Here is a 21,565-nt window from a genome sequence, read left to right on the forward strand (position 1 = left end):
ATGAGGGAGAAGCTGCAGCACGGGCAGGCCTCAGTAAGCCCCACATGGCCACAGAACAGGATCATCTGAGGATCTTCTCCCCAGCCACAGCAGCACCCAAATTCTCAAGGGAGCAAGGATGGCTTAAGCAGCTTTTAATGATCTTTTTGTGCCTGGAAGTAGCCAGGAAGTTTCTCCTAACCTCCAATAATTAGGATTGATGCCTCTAGGGCTGAGGGTGCCTGGTCTCTTCAGTGTGTTCATTTTGATTTACCATTATCCATCAGCTCTCCGATGCTTTTCCAACCCTTGGATCCAGTGGGACTCACAGGAAAGTTACATCACATGGAAAAGTTTTGATTTTCCCACTCTCAAATTCGATTCCATTTCAACTTTTCAAGCAAAACCATTTCACCTCACAGAGAGCAAGGTGTGTAGAAGGTCTGACTACACCACACCAGGTGGATTTTTGATTTCTCCATGGGTTTTTTTTTTCTCTTTTCTCATTAATCAGCCTGAGTCTTTCCAGTCTTCATCCAGGAGAGCTTTTCCCATTCCCTTCATCCTTTCTTCTCCCCCCCCCCAGGCCTTTCCATGGAGCTGCAGATAGCTCATGTGCCATTCCCTGGATTCCAGCCTTGGGGAGGTGCCTCTAGGGTTTCTCACAGCTTTCATGAACTTTGTCCCAGTTTGCCACGTCATTTATGGGATTTGCCATCACCCACTTCCCAAATGTCTGGTAAGGATGCAGAAAATGAGAAAAGTCTGGATTTTATCCCTTCCCAGGAGAGAAAATTCCAGCTCTGCTTTGCACCAGAACAGGTTGTGTCTCAAGTTTTTTTCCCTGGGCAACCCTTTTTGCTTAGGAAATTTCCCTTAGGAAATTTAGGGAGAAAAGCTCTCTCAGCCATTTTCACAGCTGTAAAACAAAATGTTATAAAGACAAAAAACTAAACAGAAAATGGGGAAACAGTTGAAAGAGAACTAAAAAGAATTAATGGAGCATTTATAGGTTTGGTAGAATCTAATTAGAATTATATAGGGGAAAAAAAGGCACCAAAAAAAAAGGATGCTCCTTCCTTCCTCAGAAGTGAGAATAAAGAAAAGGGTGGGGGGAGAGAAAGACCTGTAAAGGAGTGAAAATAAATAGAGTTACAAGGATTGAAAAGAGAGAGGAAAAAGAAAATCAAGGAAAGCAGGGAAAGATCAAGAAGGGAATCAAGAGGGTTTCAAAAAGGAATCTTTTTATGAGGGGAGAAGAAAGAAAATACCTGAAAAATCAGTGAGAGTGAAGTCAAAGCACTGCAGGCAGTGGGAATGGGAAAGGAAAAGTAGGGAAAAGAGAAGAGAAGAGCAAAGAAAGGACCTGAAAAGCAGAGAAAAGTCTCTTTAAGTACTGAAAAGGATGGAGGGCATGGGAATAACAGCATGAAAAGAAAGGAAAATATGAGAATAGAAAAGCAAGGAAAAGGCAAGAAGGAAAAGAAGAGGGAAAAATGAAATTACCCAGAAAAAGCATGAAAAAGATGGGAGAAAAATGGGAAAGAAGTCAAACCAGGGAAAAGCAAGGAGGGGATGGAAAAATGAGCAAAGGGAAGAAGAAATACACCTGGAAAGCATTTGGAAAAAAGCAGAGAAAGAAGGGGGAAGAAACTTGAAAGGAAGCACAGAAGCACCTCAAAAGTATTGAAATAATGGGGAAAAAAGAGGGGGGAAACGGAAAAGATTGGAAAGAGGGGGAAAAGAAGGAAAAGCAAAGGGGGAAAAGCAAATGCAAATCAAGGTGGAAAAGTGGGGAAAGACAGGCAGTGAAAATATAGGGAAGAATAATGAAAATAAAGGGGGACGGTGTTGAAGGATCCTGAAAAAATAATGGAAGAAAAGAGAACTCAAAGGAAGGGGGGGAAAGTCAAAGCAGGGGAAAAAATGAAAGCACCAAGAAGAAAAAGGGGAAAAAGGAAAGACTTGGGAGGAAGCCAAAAGGGGAAGAAGGAGGGAGAGGAAGGGAAGAGCAGGGGAGGGGGAGCAAGGAAAACAGGGAAAGAATGGCAGGAAAACAAAAGCAAGGAAAAAAGCAGGGAAAACAAGAAAAGGGAAAGGGAAAGGGAAAGGGAAAGGGAAAGGGAAAGGGAAAGGGAAAGGGAAAGGGAAAGGGAAAGGGAAAGGGAAAGGGAAAGGGAAAGGGAAAGGGAAAGGGAAAAGGAAAAGGAAAGGAGGAGAAGGGGAAGGGGAAGGGGAAGGGGAAGGGGAAGGGAAGGGAAGGGAAGGGAAGGGAAGGGAAGGGAAGGGAAGGGAAGGGAAGGGAAGGGAAGGGAAGGGAAGGGAAGGGAAGGGAAGGGAAGGGAAGGGAAGGGAAGGGAAGGGAAGGGAAGGGAAGGGAAGGGAAGGGAAGGGAAGGGAAGGGAAGGGAAGGGAAGGGAAGGGAAGGGAAGGGAAGGGAAGGGAAGGGAAGGGAAGGGAAGGGAAGGGAAGGGAAGGGAAGGGAAGGGAAGGGATACAGTGAGAAGAGCAGAAAGACTGGGAAAGCAACAGGGGAGAGAAAGCAGGGAAAAGCAGTGGGGAAAGCAGGGAAATACAGACATAGAAGCAGAGGGAAAATTCAAAGCAGAAAGATGGGAAAAGGAGAAAAAAGCAAAATGTGAAAAGGGAGAAAAAAGTGTAGGAAGGGGGAGAAGGGTCAGAGTGGAAAGCAGGGAAAGGGAAAGGGAGGAGCACTAAGAAAGGACAGGAATTTGGCAAGGAGGTGAAAAGGCCTTGAAATGTTCCTGAAGAGGGAAATGAACCAAAGCTTCAACCTAAAAGCAAACGCAAAGAGCATTCAATTCCTTTAGCCAAGGTTACAGTGTTGGACTTTTTCTTCAGACAAAACTCTCGCTGTCCCCGTGAAGGAACCCTGTGACATCTCTGCTTTTCCAAGCCCTGGCTCCTGAGATCCCTGGATTTGTCCTCACTGAGGTTGTGACACTCAAGCCTTGAAAATTCCCAGGGAATGGGCACGGCCCCGAGGCTGCCAGAGCTCCAGGAGCGTTTGGACAGCGCTGCCAGGGATGCCCAGGCTGGGATTGCTGGGGGGTCTGGGCAGGGCCAGGGGTGGGACTGGGTGATCCCTGTGGATTCTTCCCAGCCAGGATATTCCATGAGTCTATGATTGAATTCCCCCAGCTCATTCCGGACTCCAAAGGTCTCCAAAATGGGAATTTCCTTCCAGCACAAATTACAAAAGGCTTTGTTGAGTTCAGCTCAATGTGCTCCATTCAGGACGAGCTTTTCTTCCTGCCTTGGGTAAAGGGAACTCCAGCATCATCAGCATCATCCTCCTCCTCCTCATCCCCGCAGCCTCAGAATTATTAGTTCCATCTGCCAGCTGTTGATACTGATGGGAAGGAGTCCTGGATTCCTGCCTGAGCTGGTTGGCAGGAATATCTGAAGGGAAAGAGAGCTTGGAAACACAACAGGAAGTGGGAAAGATGTCCCCAGCTGGGGATGGGGAAGAGAGATCCTGAAAAAAGATTTTTTGGGGATTTTCTGCTTGAGATCTTCTATAAGTTTCTTTAGAACAAACAAATTCTGTATTGAATTTTCTATCTATCATTTTCCAGTCATTAACTCCCTGGTTTTTGACAATCACCATCCATCAAATCCATCTCCTTTCTCAAGGGGAGGCCTGCGGGAGGGGGATTTGGTTATTAATTTCTCCTGCCTTAGCCACGCTACTCTTTTATTACTCAACACCACAAGCTGTACCCATAAAACCTGAAGTTTCAAGAAATTGTTACAATTCCTGAGATTTTTCAAGAGATTCATAAGCCAGGGCTCAGCAGGACTCAGTGATCACACAACACTGGATTTGAGAAGTTTTTAACCCATTCTTAACATAATCAAAGAAAGTTTGGGGTTGGAAGGGACCTTAAAAATCATCCAGTGCCACCCCTGCCATGGGCAGGGACACCTCCCACTGTGCCAGGCTGCTCCAAGCCCCAATGTCCAGCCTGGCCTTGGGCACTGCCAGGGATCCAGGGGCAGCCCCAGCTGCTCTGGGCACCCTGTGCCAGGGCCTGCCCACCCTGCCAGGGAACAATTCCTGCCCAATCTCCCATCCAGCCCTGCCCTCTGGCACTGGGAAGCCATTCCCTGGCTCCTGGCCCTCCATGCCTTGTCCCCAGTCCCTCTGCAGCTCTCCTGGAGCCCCTTTAGGCCCTGCAAGGGGCTCTGAGGTCTCTCTGGATCCTTCTCCAGGCTGAACAACCCCAGCTTGTGATTAACTCCGATGCTCCAGGACATCAACCATAAAACATCATGAATAGCAACTCCAAACCCCCTCAGGTTTAGGCAGATCCCATAAATTTCACAGGGCTCCTGTGGAGAACTGCTGAAATCAAATCAAGGCATCTTCATCAGTGAGGAACAGCTCAACAGTTGCCAGAAGGTGGAGAACTAAAAACAAGCTGGAAATTTCTGACATGGAGTTGTTTCTGTAGAACCCCACAAAAACAGGGATATAGAACAGAAAACCACTGAGCAGGTGCCTTCCCTTGCTGGGCAAGTATTGTGCAGTTTAAAGGGAATCATTCAAAGTAAAATATCACAGAATCCCAGGATCCCTGAGGCTGGAAAAGCCCTCCCAGCCCATCCAGTCCCAGCTGTGCCCCATGCCCACCTTGTCCCCAGCCCAGAGCACTGAGTGCCACCTCCAGCCCTTCCTGGGACACCTCCAGGGATGGGCACTCCAAACCTCCCTGGGCAGCCCCTGACAAGGCCTGAGCTCCCTTTCCATGGGGAAATTCCTGCTGCTGTCCACCCTGAGCCTGCCCTGGCCCAGCCTGAGGCCGTTCCCTCTCCTCCTGTCCCTGTTCCCTGGGAGCAGAGCCCGACCCCCCCGGCTGCCCCCTCCTGTCAGGGACTTGTGCAGAGCCACAAGGTCCCCCCTGAGAGAATTCCAATAAATAAATTATCCAAAAATCAGCCTAACACAATCCACCCTCAGGAGACCAACTCTCACAGTAACTCTACTCTGCAGCCACTTCCCCATGGAATTTTGACCAGAAAGACACTTCCTTTCTATCCACAAGTTCCAGACTGATCCTACTGGGTTGCATTTGTTCTAAAAACCAACACAACACATTCTGTGTCACCAGGCTGGAGTTCTCACTCACTCCCTCATTAAAAAGGATGTTCCTGATGGTTTTCAACAGGAATTCTTCCACAGAGGATCTTCAAGTCTTTTTTTCAGTTGTCCAGAATAAAATGCAAGCACATAGATGGTGTGATGAAGACAGGGATGGCAGAGTGATAAACAGTGGAGATGAGTCACATTTCCAGGTGAATCCAACCCTTCTGGCATCCAGGCCCCTCCAGACACCACTGTACTTACGGGATGGAAGCCTAAATCCTGGCAGGGCAGCCATTCCCAAAGGACTGAGCAATCAGGATGGAGAATCATCTAAATTTACAATCTTTTAATGCAGAACTGAGACTGAAAGGTTGAAAACTGCAATCCTTGGAGGGATAAACAGACAAGGAACTGAGTGAGAGGTTCAAGCATGTACCTGCACCTCCCTGCCTGCACACAGCAGGACTGGCACCAATCCCAGGGGCTGGGTGCAGCAATTCCAGCTTTTAGAATGGGTTTGAAAACACCTGAAGTTCCAGAAGAGCCATAAGAGCTTTACAGTTAACATTCTGACATGGAATAGTTTCAAACTGGAGTTGTTACCCATCGTTCTGCCAGGCTCTGGCGGCCACCAGCTGTAACTAAACAGTCCTAGAACCAAAGGAGGGCTGGGAGCATGGAAATAACCTGGCTGAATCACTCCAGAGACATGGAAAAGTCCTCCCACTTGGCACAATCTAGAGGAAAATCAGCTTTTTCAGAACTATGTCCTACTGCACCCAAAGACCGGGAGCTGGTGATGCAGGAGGATCTAGGCTGGGTTCTAGGGATGATGGCATGCCAGTCCCAAAATCCCATTCCATGGCCTCAAAACCAGCTCGTCTGGGATAAGGAGGAAGCTGCAGAGCACGTAAGAACACTCAGACTAACAGATGAGGATTAAAGAACTCAAACTACAAGCACAGTCCATGAGAACCAAGCAGAGCTGTGTTCACACATCAGGGATTTGCAGACCTCGCTGGTTTTCAATTAAAAACTCCAAATTAGCTGTTACGCCTCCAACTTTTACTTTCATATTTTTAAGTCTGTTTCAATGTATCTGCTATTTACATATTATAGTATAATTATACCTACCATACCATGGCTTGGAGTAGGTTAATTGCATAGGAAGATTTACTACGTTTACATTTTTTTTGTTGTTTGGTTTTGGTTTTTTTCCTTAAATTACTTTTTTTTTTTTCTCTCTCTTTTTTTTTCTTTTTAAAAAGCACAGTAAAGAGTCTGAGGACAAATTATTCAACTGTTTATCATACATAAGACTGCATGACTATAATACAAAGGGCTTGTCTTTTCATTTAACGTTACAATATACACAGCAAGTCCGGACTAGATCTTACAATCTGAACACAGGTATTTAACCTTTTCCATGCTGTTTATGTTTACAATGCACAGAAGTCCTGTAACCAAACTGTGTAGTAAAGCACACAAAACTGGACTGTAACATAACACAGTATGCAGAAGCACTGGATTTTATGATGGTTTTTTTTTGTTGTTTTTTTCTTCTTGATGTAGAGGTTATTTCTTTGAACTGCTTTAGGTTTGGTGGGGTTTTTTTTGGCGCTTGCTAAGGGGTGGCAACCGGCGCGCTCGGTGTTACCCAGATTCCATATTACCCTTATATTCCTAGACAGCAGTAAGAACTGGATTCCTTTTTTGATATTGCTAAACTCAGCATCCTTTTCTAAGGTGACAGCCTTCCAAATCCTGTAAACTTCTCTGAATTACTGAGCTTTGAAAGAAAACCAAAAAAAAAAAAAAAAAAGAAAAAAAGCGGGGGGGGGGAAAAATCAATCCACTTTCATCCACAGGGTTGATGTGTCGGTACAAAAAGAAATATTTGATTAAGAGAACCATGATTTACAAAAAAATGATAATCCCAAGGATTCGTTCCCATTTACATGGTAGTCAGCTGCTGTGTTGCCACTGTGAGTATAAAAAATTCCACCTTTCCGGCTGAAAAAATGGACTTGGCCGCATGGAATTGACCATTTGCTGCTAAAATTAACTTTTCCAAGGGCTTACTGGCAGAGGTAGATCACTGCTTCTGTAAGAGAGGATGGGCAACACTGTTCATCTGGGATGGGCAATCAAGGAATTCACCTTCATTCTTTCACCAAGGGGTTTTTTTTTCTCACGCAGCTTTCGGGTTTGTTTTTTTTCCTTTTCCCACAAAAAAAAAAAGATCTCTTGGATGGGCCCATAAATTTTGCAACTGCCAAGCTGACTGTGTTATATTAAGGCAGCGTTACCCAAAAATTAGGCACCTGTTAAATACAGCCTGCTAACCTCAGGTCTCCCGTGAGGGTTTTGCTTTACTCAGCCTATTATTTTTGGACCTGTTTCATGCAATCAAGGTCTTGCCTTCAAGTTTACAATTATGTTAATAAGGAATACAAGAATCAACTGCTGGTTTCATAGCTTCTGGATCTAGTGTCCCTTTTAACCTTCAGAAGCCTGAACACATTGATAATGTAACAGATGTTATAGTCTCCAAGTAGATGTCAATCTATTATCTTCAGTACACAGATTGCTGTAAATGTATTGGCTATGAATTCAACAACAGTTCCAGTTTTGTTTAAGCAATAGTACAGCCATAATTTTTCAACTGACATTTAAAAATGGTCTAGTTACACCTTGTGTCAAAGTGCAGAACTGCTACATTATTGGTTACAGACATCTATGTGCTATAAAAACAGCTTTGGTACAATAAATTATCAAAAAAGAAAATAAATTTTTGTAAAATTCACAGCATAATTGTGAGGCAAAAAAGCAGTCACATAAAATTCTGCATTTTTTTTTTTTTTAAAAATGTTCAGGATGAACAGAAGACGTCTTTGTGCAGAAGTAATGGTGGAGAAAACCACGTGCTGAGAAAAAGCAAAAGAAAAAAGTAAAAAGCAGGAAGGGACACAGTTGTAGCTATTTCCATCAAACGCAAACCACTACTCCTGTGACCTTCAACCAATAAGGAAGTCAACTTTATGACACACGCAAAGTGACCTTGCAATACCTTACAATAAGTGGGTCACAAAAGTCTATTTTTAAAAGAAAGGCCTCTTGAATTACCCATTCTCTGTGTTTTCAGCATTAAGGACTGTCTGCAAAAGCATGTCCAAAAGTGATTGCATCTGAAATGGTAGGCTCTTCTAACTTAAGAGTCCAAATCCATAAGGCCAAAGGTTATCCCAAAGACCACCACTTAGACCTCCCCAGGACTGGCCAGGACCGACCCGTTGATTGCTTCTCAGTGCACCTCAGTTATGAAACCAGTCAGATTTCCATCCTAACTGCCCGTGGGCTCCAAAAGGTGGCACCCACAGAATTCCCATCACAATTGCTGCTTTGATCCTCAGTAGATTCAGAAAAGGAGAGTTCTGCTCACCGCCACTTCGCATGCTCAATGTGCCTCACAAACTCCGTCACAACCGTCCCTTTTTACAGCTGAAGAATAATATATTTGTGTAATCTGAAGGTCCCTCTTTCTTACAGTACTGCATTTCTGTGCCCATGGTTGTTTGGGGAACTAAAAAAAATATATATATTACTCACTCCCCCTCCCACCCCAAAAACTTCAAAGGGCCTTTTTTTAGAAATCATGTGCAATGCCTTTAAAAAGAAACTAGCTTGCAACTATGACTAACATTTGAACAATAACCCCTGTTGAATGAGAGCAAAAAAAAAAAAAAAATTAAAAAAAAAAAAACCAAAACAAAACCCCGCCCCAAAAAAACCAAACTATGACTAGGTTGTGGCAAGTTAAAATGGGGGAAGCAAAAGGTGAACACCACTAAGCTATCCGTTAAGGTGGGTCCAGACATGGCTCTTAAAAAAAAAACCAACCAAAAAACCTCCCCCCAGCAAAAAACCAACAACAACAAAAAAAAAACTTCATTGTCCCTTTGCAATCTTTTCAAGTTTAAAAAAATAGTCAACTTTGCCCTCCTGTAGCGGTTCAGTGAGTTTATCTCCTTCTGATTCAAGCAGCTTTGCACTTTGTTTTTGGAAAAACACCACTTCTATAAAAACACACAAGAAACAAACTTAGTTTCAGTTTAGTCACGAGCTAGCCACAGGACTTTGCTGAACACAAACTCCTGTCATGGGAGACTCTTCTCTATCAATGCCTTGCCTCATGGCAAGGTGTCCTTCAGTCATGTAATGAGCAGGACCTGTATTAGCAGAAAACTGGTACGTGGGATGTCCAGCTATGCCAGTTTCTTGGCGCGGATTAGAGTAGACTGTTAAATTCATGTCCATAGCTCCGTTCTGTCCAAAGTCCAAGGTATTAGCAGCCACTGGGCGGTTCTGATAGGCCTGATTGCCTTGGTTACCAGTAGAGGAGGAAGATGTAGAGGAAGAAGTAGTTGAGGAAGACAGGGATGTCATGGAGTGGTGACTGTGGCCCACCTCCATAGAATCCTGGGTGGAGGAGCTGTTTGTTGGAGAATTGTAGACTCTCGGCCTGGTCCGGCTGCCCAAGGCTTGCTGTCCATGGTGGTGGTGGTGGTGGTGGTGATGGTGGTGGTGGTGGGAGCTGTTGCCGTGGTGATGGTGTAATGCATTCTGTTGTTGAGGGTTTACATGGAAGGTGGTTTCTTGAACCGGGTGGTTCTCGACAGTGACCTGGGTGGGAGCTTCGGTGGCTGTCCAACCGATCGGAGGAGGAAACTGTTGTCGAACCTGCGGTCAGGAGCAAAGTTACAATTAAAATGCTGACTCAAAGCTGTGATTTCACTGAATCAGAGAATCATAAAGGTTGGAAAATACTTCCAAGAGCATCCAGTCCAACCTTTGACCACCCTGTCAACTGAGTGTCACATCCAGCTGGTTCTCGAACAATACATGAGAGATTAAGTTATTCGTTATTTTGAAATGTTACCCAGGCCTTGCAGTTGCACAATTTTTCTAGAAATGCAGGCATGTAGTTAAGAGTCATTTCCAATAGTTTTCTATATTTGCCTTAAGAAAAATGAATGCACATCCTGGATGTTTTTCTCAAACAATTTAAGAAAGTCTGGTAAGTGACTCAGCTGTCAAAATTATAGGAGCAGCTTTACATTACAGTAATAATAACAGCATTTGTACAACACTTAGAAAAATAAAGCCCTGACCTCTGGCTGAGGAGCCTGGAGACAATAAGCAAAGCAAATTAAATTAAAATGTTGTAGCTCATACCTTGAAAGGTGCCAACAGCATTAGAGGAACCTCTGGAACAACACAGCTGATTAAAGGTTACTAAAAGAGCAAAATCTATCTCCACATCAATTTATAGTCACATTTATAGGGGGAATTGACAGTTTTATCTGTTGTATGCTAAGATATCACTGCCTCAGCCCCACTGGAGCATTACCTGTGGGCTGTGTGTTTCACAGTCCATAGCTTGAACAGCAGCAGTGAAGTGCCCACCACTGTGTCGATGCTGGTGTGTGGGGTCCGACCGCGCCCTTCCGCTGTTGCTCGTGCCGGAAGATCCACCTGGAAAACCCCAACATGACAATAACTAAAGGGACAAGGAATTTACAGCTATGAAACAATGGCAGCATCAAGATTTATGAAGTGCTGCAAGGGAAAAGTATAAGATCTGTGGTAATCACTCACATTTTTGCTCATCTAGTTGAGTTTTGGGGTTTTTCTGTTTACCTGCTCCAGCTGATTAAAATAATTGTTTAGTGATCATGATTGATACATTTTTTAACAGGAGAGGAAAAAAAAAATCAACATTTCACAGAATCATGCAATATTCTGAGTTGGAAGGGACCCACAAGGATCATCCAGTCCACCTGCCCAGACCCCCCAGCAATCCCAGCCTGGGCATCCCTGGCAGCGCTGTCCAAACGCTCCTGGAGCTCTGGCAGCCTCGGGGCCGTGCCCATTCCCTGGGGAGCCTGGGCAGCGCCCAACATTAGAAAGCAGAATTTTGTCATCTGTTCATGACCAAAACCCACCTGAGCTTGAAGATGTACTAGAGGTGGTTCCTGAAGACTGGGACTGCTCCATGGCAGGACTCGTGGACACGCTGTTACTCGTGTTGGTACCTTCGTCCGCTGTTTTCTTGAAGAAACTGTGCTGCAGGGCGTAGTAGGGCTGGATTCGTGTCTTGGGGTCATAGTCAAGCATCCTTAAGATGAGGTCTTTGAACTTCAAGTAGTCAGCTACAGTATGACCTGACTCCCCAGCACGGCGCCCACCCGGTCCTCCTGTCTCAACTCCCAGGATATTGTGGAGTTTGCGAGTTGCCGGTGGTTTGTATTCCTGTGGGAAGGGAGGAATTGCTTGGAATCAATGGGTGAAGCCTTGGGTGTGCACAGATTCTATATCAGAAGTCAAATCAAGTAAGGAAACTATTCAACACTAAAGGAAATGTTATTTAATTGACAAGATAGAATGCTAACAAACAACAAAGCTGCATTTTCAGTAAGACAAGATGTAAAACAAAGTAACAACTCACCATTTTATGTATTTTGATATATGTATTATCATCCTAATTATTTAACCTACCCTTTTTCCATCTTTGGTCTTCTTCAAGTTCCAAGTGCTATCTGGCAACTTCTCAAAGAACTTTCTTGCTTTGGGTGCTTGGTCGAGGATGTGGGTTGGTGGTATCCCCAAAACTTCCACTATTTTATTCATCTGATCCACCTGTCCCAAATAAAATGTGTTTGTGAAGGACAAGTGACAGCCAGCCCAGCTGGGGCACAAATGTCAGCAACTCACACAAGTTCTAAATTAATTAATTTAAGAAAAACTTAATATGTAGAAAACAAGGAGTAAGAGGGAGACAGAGAAAATTATGAACAGGCAATTTTGTGTCCTGACAAAAATCATGATATTGATGTTTAATCCTTTCAGAATTACCAGACTTCCCTCATTTATGCATTCCAATTAAACAGATGAAAATCACGATGGTAATTAACAAGAGAAAAACCCAATTACTGGTACATAACTTACCTCATTTGCCCCACTAAAGAGAGGCTCTCCAGTGTGCATCTCGACTAAAATACACCCAAGGGACCACATATCAATTGCAAGGTCATAAGGCATTCCCAGTAGCACCTCTGGTGATCGATAAAAACGACTCTGGATATATTGGTATATCTGGAATAAAAGCATCTCAAGGTCACAATCACACACAGCATCCAAAGGGAAAGAATGACAATTCCACGTGACAAAATACAACTGCCATAAACATTTCGGTGGAGGAAAAGACAAGGTATCAGAGATACTAAAATCTACACATTCATGACAGTAATAAAAATATCTTATTGTTGATTTTTAGGAAAATATTATGCTCACAAAAAAAAAAAAGCAGGAAGTTCAGCAATGTTTTCGTAATTGTGATTCTTAACACTTCAAAATTATCGTATTATTGATGAATAATGGATTTGGATAAATAATCCAGATGTGATTTCACCTCCTGCTGTCTGCCTTCAGCCCTTCCTTTTAGTTTATAGCAAAAAGTCCTTTTATACATCTAAATCTGTGTCTCATTGCTGCTTTCAATACAATATTCAATACTGTGATCTGCTTTTCCTAAGTTCATTATGGGAAAAAGCAATGGGGTGCTACTGGCCAGTCCCAACTCCTCAAGAGAGAACTGGGGCACTTTTGGTGAAGTTAGTTCCTGAGTTCCTGAATTCTTTTCCTAATGACCCAAACTGCAGTGTCACTAATTGTGAACAGGGAGCATGCTAAAGGAGTGCTCGTGGAAGGAAGAGTTAGGTGGAATAAGATAATAATAAAGGAGTATTTTATTAATTAGTACTGCAGATTTCTACAACCAAGTGTTGATACATTCTCTACTGACAAGGCACAAAAACACAGCCAAAAAGAAATAAAAACCATGGAAAATTTATCATGTGGTGGATTTTTATCTACTGGGGCACTAAAGGGAAGTGGTGGAGTGTCAAAGTGTTCAAAGAATGTGTGGATGTGGCACTTGAGGACTTGGTTTAGTGGTGAATGTGGTGCTGCTGGTTCATGGCTGGACTTGATCTCAAAGGTCTTTTCCAACCTTGACAACTCTGGGATTCTGAAACTCATATTTAAAGCTCTTGTGGACTGTGGATCTCTATTTAAATGATTGTTTTAAAATCACCATGAATGAAGTTCCAATGAGCTAGATGAGTACTATGACTTAAAAATCTCGCATTTTCCAGCAGCACGAACAGAATTTTCGCCGATTTTCCCCCAAACTCACCCTCTGCCCAAGCTGACACGAACTGCCAAAATCCACAATCTTGATGGCGCTCCTTTTGGGGTTGCAGAGCAGGATGTTCTCTGGTTTTAGGTCACAGTGAATGATGCTGAGCTCGGGGGTGGCCAGGAAGAGCAGGGCCGTGCACATCTGCTGCGCGAACTTGCGCGTCAGGTTGAGGGACACGCCGCGGAAGTTGGTGTTCCTCAGCAGGTCGTACAGGTTGTAGGACAGCATCTCAAACACCAAGCACAGGTGGTTCCTGAACATGAAGTGGCGCTTCAAATGCACTGGGGAAAAGGGGAAAATATCACTAACGAACGCTAAGAATTATGGGTTAATTACAACAGAGTACGTAGGAAGCAGGACTATCATTAAATAATAGAGCATCATTTATTTTTTCCTAGTTCTGTCTTATTTACAAAATATTTCTGCCATGCTTGGAGGACAAGAGGACATTTTACACATCCTCAGGTGCACCTCAGTAAAAAACTGCAAAAACCTGTGGAATCTTTTAAATATTTCAAGCAATGTGTGAAATAAGAGCATTTTTTTTCCTAGTTCTGTGTTATTTACAAAATATTTCTGCCATGCCTGGGGTACAGGGGGGCATTTTACACATCCTCAGTAAAGCTGCATTAACCAAAACCTTACAAAATGATAAGATTACCAAAATAAGTTATCACTCCCTTACATTGACAGAGGAAATATTTAATAGTGAGAATAATTTAAAATACACAATGACATCAAGGCAATTAATAAGCTGTGACTTCAATTGATTACTTGAATTAATAAAACTGATCGATATCCCATAGGAATTGGATTTCCTATTCATTTCCTTCAGGTACAATGTCAGTTTATGAAAGGAACCAATCCAAACCTTTTTTTTCATTAAATACGTGAAATATTTATCACATTGCTCTGTTCAGAGGCCAGCAGGGTTTGCCACTGTCAAACCTTCAGGCTGCCACAAGAAAACTGAAATAGGGAAAACATTCCAGAGAAAAAGCAGCACTCTCCCCTTTCTGGCAGAATAAAATCTTGAATATGAGCACCATGAGAATTCAGACTTTTAATTAAGGTGGATTTTTGGTCAACTTAGTGTCCATGGATTTGTTTTCTCTGTTATCCCAGACCAGTTCCTTCTGTGTCCTTTACAACTTACCTGAGATGCAACCTTCTGCTCCCCCCCTGCTGCCATTTCCTGCCACACATCCTTGTCCAAATTCCTGTTCTCTCACCTTTGGAACTCTCCTCCCACCATTCCATGTCCTGGTGGGCTTCCTACACTTGATTCCAACTCCTCCCCACCCTACCTGAGCTCGCTGGACCCACCAGCTTGGCAAGAACCACCAAATATCATCACAAATGTTCCCAAATAGATGTGGAAATCAGCTGAAAGCAGCCTAAGCTCTACAGCAAGATCTAAACCATTCATAATAAAATAAAAATAAAGTAGAATTATTTCCATACCTATGTAGTACTTCATCTCAGTGTCATGTTTGTTCATCAGCTCGAGCAGTCTCACTTCAATCTGGGCCTGGTTTAAGAAAGCCTTCTTGTTTTTGATGATTTTGATGGCCACCCACTCCTGCTCTACTCGGTCATAAGCCTTCACAACCTGCAGGAGAAGCCAAATCCATCAGGAAACTCCCTCCAGTTTTCAAAAAAACCCACCCAGACTCCCTTTCTCACCTTTCTGAATTCGGAGGAAATGTTCTCCTTTTTAACTCTATACAACAATAAAGCTACAACTGACTGTGTGATGTTCATTGCAGCAATGTCACTTTATATGCAAATAAAATTATCTAAACCAACACTGTAAAAGGACTGCTAAGTCTGAGAAAAACTAAAAACTACAAAATAAAAGCTCCATCCTCCTTCCACCCTTGGCTAAAGCTGCAACCAGTCAAAACAAATGTTGCTAATGACATTTATAAGAGGTAAGATCCAGCACTAATTATTGTTTTAATTTAAAAACCCTGTTCCAACTAAAAAGCTAACTCAAACCAAAACTAAACTCAAGCTAAAAATGTGAACTGATGGCAAAAGGTGGAGGACTTCTCATTATAAAATGCAACACACACTGAAACATAATTAAAAGTTTTCTGTAGTAACACGAAATAGCACAAAAATATGTGTCTGAACAGGAACTCAGGATAACAGGACTGAGAAAAAAGAGTTTTAATTTCAAAATGAAACAGCAATAGCACTTCCAATTAAATACAAATGTGATCCACATAAATTACATAAATACATAATGAGCCATTACCTGTCCAAAGGATCCTTTGCCTATTAAAGAGTCGATTTCATAGCGGTCCATCCACTTCTCCCCATTTTTCACGATGTAGTCGTAGTTGTCATCATCATAACCATCATTGTAAACTTTCCTCTCCTTTTTGTGACTGGAATCATCTCCCTGGCCCTGCTGATGCCGCCGTTTTTTTTTTGCATAGTAAACCTGGAGGGGAAAAGGAGCTTCCTTAAGAGCCCTGCTTAGAACAGCAGCTCAAGAAAGAGGAGAATCAACTTTTATTCAGCATCCTGTGGCTTTAAAGTCAACTTCTCCAAGTGGAAAACCAAGCAATCCTCTCCTCCTATTGCTCTGTTTGAAGTCAGGCCATTATTCCAAAGGAAACTCTGGGTGAATAATTGAAGAACTGGGAAAGCAGAGCTAAAGGAATGTACTAACACTAATAAATAATAGTAATAACACTGATCAGTGTACTAACACTAATAAATAATAATAATAACAACACTAATAAATGCAGTAACACTGATCTCTGGAGTTCACAGGTGCAAAAGGAACAGACACATCCCAGCACACGGTGCACACAGCAAAACTCAAAATGCTAAGGAGCCTGGAAACAAGAATTATCATTTGATCTTCCCACAAGACTGGGAAAGAATTCCAAGGAAGTCATTAATCACCATAAAAATCCCTTCACATTCCCTATAATTTTCCAAGTTTGAAACCAACTGATGCTTTCCTGTATCAACCACAACAATTTTACATTTTACATTTGTCAATAATACTGAAATAATTTAGGGGAAACACTTCAGCACTTTCCTTAAAAGATCTTAGAAATATTAATAAAGTTTTATTGAGCTCAAAGTGTGCTTGTGGCACTCAGGTTTCCTCATCCTGCAAGCTCAACATTTGTTTATAAAACAACAGAAAATAAATCCCAGCATGAGAGAGTTCCTGTGTGCTGGGCAGAAAGCAGGACCATGACACCCATGACCTCAAACAAGATGTGAACAACTGAGAAAAAACTTGATTTTTTGGATCTCTTGATGAGATTATTCGTAGAAAATACATTTAAATCATGTATTGTAACAAACATCAGAGCACATTAAAGACATCTGGAGCCATTACCTCATTAATATGCTTGTATGTTTTGATCAAATCTACAGAGAGTTTCCTCAATGGAGCAGTGGCTGGATCACGAAAAGTTTGGGGCATCCGCCTCTGGAATAGGAAGATGGCAGAAATCAGAACAAAAACCAGGAATTTAACGGTATAGTTACTAAATCAAATTGTGATATTCCTCACAGAAGTGAGTTCTTTAAATGCAAGGGGGTTTTTTTAACTGGTAGTAAAAACCCCCCACACCTAGTTTAGTTAAGTTACTTTTTAATATATTGATAATTTTTAATTTTTTTTTTTTTTTTAAGGAGTAAATTCTAAGATTCCTACTCTCCTCCCACTACACCCAACAGGTTTCATCGAAATCTCCTCTCATAACAAAGACTCTCCTCCATCACTCCTCCACCTCAGGGCTGACACATGGATTGTCACCATATTTAAGGTACAGTTCCAAAGGAACTTTACAGGAGGTTCCAACGGAAGTTCACAGGAACTGCTGGACAACTGGGCCAGCTCAAAACATTCAACTGCATTAAATTCCAAAAAAAACCAAAATCCAGGACTACCAAGAGACAAACCATCTCCAAAGGCCCAGTACTGCTGCCCTGCTTGACAAACTCTGGGAATTCCCTGTCCCACCCAACCAGAGCCCAAAAAAGGAGTTTGGAGAGTGGCCAGTCCTTCAGTCTGCTCCTCTCTCCATCCCCTCACACAGATGGCTCTGGAATATCCCCAGGGAGGAGAGCCCAGAGCCTCTGTGGCCAATGTGCTCAGGGCTGGCCCTGCCCAGGGCAGCAGTTCTGCCTCCTGTGCAGGGCAATTGCCGGGCTCAGGCCCTGCCCGTGGCTCTGGGGCCGCTGCTGGGCCCCGGAGCAGAGCCCGGGCCCTGCCCTGAGCCCTCCCTGCAGCCAGGGACACCCAGGGCTGAGGGCCCCTCTCAGCTGGGGCTCCTCTCGAGGCTGAGCAGCCCCGGCTCCCTCAGCCTGTGCTGGGCACGGAGCTGCTCCAGGCCCTTCCTCAGCTGCGCAGCCTCCGCCGGCCCCGCTCCAGGAGCTCCCTGGCCCTGCTGGGCTGAGGAGCCAGAGCTGGGCACGGCACCCCAGAGGTGCCCCCAGGGCTGGGCACAGGGGCAGGATAACCCTGACCTGCTGGGAATGCTCTTCCCAATGCACCCCAGGATCCCATTGGCATTCCTGTCCCCCAGGACACTCTGCTGGCTCAGGGACAGCTCATTGTCCCTCAGGTCCTTCCCCAGCAGGTCACCCCCAGCCTGTGCTGCTGCCTGGGGTTGTTCCCCTCCAGGAGCAGGACAGAAAACCTCAGAGTGAGTTTAAGCAATTCCATTGGAGAAAAGCTTGTTCCATGTATGTTTTCCACCAGTATTACTTAACTAATAAATGAGCTGGAAAAGTCTAACTGCTCCTCTATTTTTTATAGGATAACTTAATACTTATAATGGTTGCTGTACAAATAACTCTTTTTTTTTTTTCTCCGCAATGACAAAATAAAAAGAATCACATCAAAGTGACCCAAAAAAAGAAATTATAGAGAGTTTGTGATTCTGAAACAGAACCTGCACTGAGGTACCTGAGGGACCACCCTAGAAAGCCAAACTCCCCTTCTCCTCCTGTGTGGGCAGGGGTAAAGACATTAATTCTATTTTATTACAAGGACAAGCACTTTGTAAACATCAGGAAACTGTTGGAAAGTTTCCTAAACAAACTATCAGACATTTACAAAACATTTTTGTTTCTTCCTTTCATCTGGCAAACAAATGTGGCCCATGAAATAAACCCCACCTAAAGAGGATCTCTTTTGGTTCCCTCCCACAGCTCTGAGCAGCAGCAAGTCCTGATCCAGCTGTCACTGTTACAGCTCTTCAAATCCAAGGATTTCCTTCAAATTCCTTAATCTGACTTAAAGAAGGTACTGGAATATGGGAACACTGGTGGGTTTTGCTGGTAAAAGAAACCAGGGTGTGGCACAGGAATATCAGGAATATTGGCAGGGCCCCGTCTCTGAGCTGGATCATCAGCACAGGGACTTAAGTTCTGAGGGAAGAGTCTCAATATGGAAGAATTCCATACTTCAGACCAATTATTCCCACAAAAAATTGCTCTAATTTGGAAAGGGAGTTTGTAGGACAAGTCTTCATATTAGTTTTCTACTTTGTAAGTCAAATTTCTACTCTGAAATAAATAGCCTGATGAAAAAAAATTATAATCTGATTTGCTGCCATTCCCTAATTGTAAATAATTTAAATTCTGCAGACTACTGCAGCCAGTCCCTTATTTAAAAACTGCATTTTGGCAGTCACACACCTCTGGGCACACTCTTGAACCTGTATGAACCTTTCCACAAGTTCTGTTTTGCTCTCCTGGGTTCATAAAGTTTTGGGTTGAATTTTTTTCCTCACACTTTTATATCGAAAAATTTTTAATATTCTCTTCTGTTTCCCAGAGAGATTCTTACTCCCTTCTTCCTGATGATGGAAGACCATGGAACAAAGTGGTCTTTATCCATTTTATACAATCTGGAATTCTTTATTGTTGGGGTAACACTGATTCCTGTCTTGGCTTCAAGGAATGCTCAAGCACCAAAGAAAAAAAGGGAAGGGGAAGGAGAGGAGAGGGGAAGGGAAGGGAAGGAGAGGGGAAGGGAAGGGAAGGGAAGGGAAAGGGAAAGGGAAAGGGAAAGGGAAAGGGAAAGGGAAAGGGAAAGGGAAAGGGAAAGGGAAAGGGAAAGGGAAAGGGAAAGGGAAAGGGAAAGGGAAAGGGAAAGGGAAAGGGAAAGGGAAAGGTCCTATTTCACAAGCTTCAGTCTCTATCTGGTGGCCAGACTGCAACACTGCAAGCTCAGATAAATCTCCCTAAAAACACAACACAAATCAGAGATGCTGCATCTCAGGTCTGAGAGACCAGAAACTAATTTAATTACAATTATAAATGTCAGGGAATACCCACAGAAAAGGCCCCATTTACGTATCCTCAACACACTGGTGACAAAACACATTTTATGGGAACTGTGACTTTTAACTCAGGTGTGCTGTTTGAACTCCCAGCCTTTGGGGGTGGAACACACAACAAATGTCACTCTTTTTGGACATTTTCTTTTTTGTCCAACCAGATGGCATTGTTCCTTTTTAAATGATTTTTATTTTGATTATGGAGAATCTTGAGCTGTTTATGGGATGCTTTAATTCAGATTTTATGAAAAAAACAACCAAGATCCACCACCATCCATTATCCACATTGATTAAAAGAAGAGAGAGAAAAAAAATAAATTCAGCATGTGTGTAGCACATGTTCCACTTGACAAACAGAATAAATAATGAAGATTTTATTGTGTAAGGGCAATTTTAGCAAGAATTCCAAGTGTAAGACCTTATTTAATTGACCTGCATGGCCACACTGATGACAGGGACTGCTGAAGTTAAACCATCATTAACAGTAATGTTGATCAGGTAGTGGGAATACCTGAATTAAGGATTTTTAACTGGTGCTGCAGCGTGAACTTGGCAATGATCTTGATGTGATCAATAAAATCTCTGGCCAAGATCTGGTCAGTAAAACCTCAAATTATGCAGAGTGATCTTAGATAAACAGAGATAGAAAGGTGTCTAGCAGTCAGCCTGACCTTCCCATTCCAGGTGTTTCATGAAAGCTGAACTGCTGGAATTTGTTACCAAAATCTCACCTCAGCTCCTTTATCAAGTACATCAATTTTCTAAGCATTTCGTTATTAACTGAAAAGAGTTCCAGGCAATCTGAGCATCCACAATGGAGATAAACAGAGCCTCAAAAAAAAGAGACTTTGAAGTTGTGACAACTTTTAAGCTCTTATCTTGTATTCCCATCAGGCTGCATTGAACTCACAGGATGGAACCAGTTAAAACTGGACAGAGAAGTATTAATTTGTTACTGGTACAGGAGAAAGATCCCAGAGATCCCAACTTTTCTGTTCACCCTGGACCATGTGCTCCCAGACTTCCCTGAAACTGAAGCACTCAGCAGCCACAGCCAAGATGAGGACCCATCCTGCCAGCACTTTTTGGGGAAAAAAAGCCCTAAAACCAACTCCTGAAGGAAAAAAAAATTTAAAACAGAGCTGGAAGTTTTAAACTGTGATTTAAAACCTCATAAATAAGTGAAAAACAAAACAATCTGGCTGGTCTTGGAGTATCTTCCTAGAATTCTTTGATCCTTGTCAGTGACGGGTTTAGGGACCACAGCCAGAAAGCACTAAGTGCAAGAGAAGATTGTAAATAATCTTTTAAGAGCAACTTATATGTAATTATTTATATTATTTACATGTAACATAAATACATATATTTTATATCATTTTCATATAAATTGTCCTTATTGTTTCCTAAGCTTTAATCTGAAGCTGGGAATGATTCCCAAAATAACAGAATATGGCCTGCGAGCCACTACAACCCCAAATCCTAGCAGGACAGAGCAGGAATAAAAGCAATAAATTCACATTCAAGGCCTGGCTTCCCCTTTGTGGTTATGAATTAAAATCATTGCAGGAACCTGAACCAGACACTCCATAAAAAAAAAAAAAAAGGAGTCAGTGTGCAGCAAAGACGCAAAAATAACCTGAAGAACATCATCAGGTAATTACTGAAGCTCAGGGAGTTGGAGGCAAGGATGGCATATTTGGGAGAGGAGCTTTCCCGGCAGCAGCACCGCGGCGCTGCGGCCAGCAGAGGGGGGCTGGAGCTCGGGAAAGGCTCCACCTGGAATCCCGGCAGCGCCGAGTTGGGAAAATCCCGATTTCCTGATCGCTCTGGCTGCTCAATCCACCAGGGAACGGGAGCAAAGGGGCTGCAACTCGCTGTCAATCAGCT

At 43.1% G+C, this 21,565-nt stretch overlaps 1 protein-coding gene across 1 annotated transcript in view; it reads right to left on the bottom strand.

Moving 5' to 3' along the window:
* Positions 1-5,260: 5,260 nt before the first annotated feature.
* The window catches only part of DYRK1A (dual specificity tyrosine phosphorylation regulated kinase 1A), a 71,114-nt gene continuing 54,809 nt past the window's right edge, over positions 5,261-21,565 (bottom strand). Inside the window, exons 4-12 of the mRNA XM_082278542.1 lie at positions 16,723-16,815; positions 15,616-15,804; positions 14,817-14,964; positions 13,347-13,633; positions 12,098-12,244; positions 11,648-11,788; positions 11,095-11,401; positions 10,500-10,624; positions 5,261-9,829 (exon numbers count right to left, since the gene is read on the bottom strand). Of these exons, the coding sequence (XP_082134668.1) occupies positions 9,206-9,829; positions 10,500-10,624; positions 11,095-11,401; positions 11,648-11,788; positions 12,098-12,244; positions 13,347-13,633; positions 14,817-14,964; positions 15,616-15,804; positions 16,723-16,815 (2,061 nt within the window). The 3' untranslated portion in view covers positions 5,261-9,205. The remainder of the gene's footprint in view (positions 9,830-10,499; positions 10,625-11,094; positions 11,402-11,647; positions 11,789-12,097; positions 12,245-13,346; positions 13,634-14,816; positions 14,965-15,615; positions 15,805-16,722; positions 16,816-21,565) is intronic.

This window comes from Coloeus monedula (assembly GCF_965178545.1).
Source record: "Coloeus monedula genome assembly, chromosome: 3".
NCBI classification, from domain to species: Eukaryota; Metazoa; Chordata; class Aves; order Passeriformes; family Corvidae; genus Coloeus; species Coloeus monedula.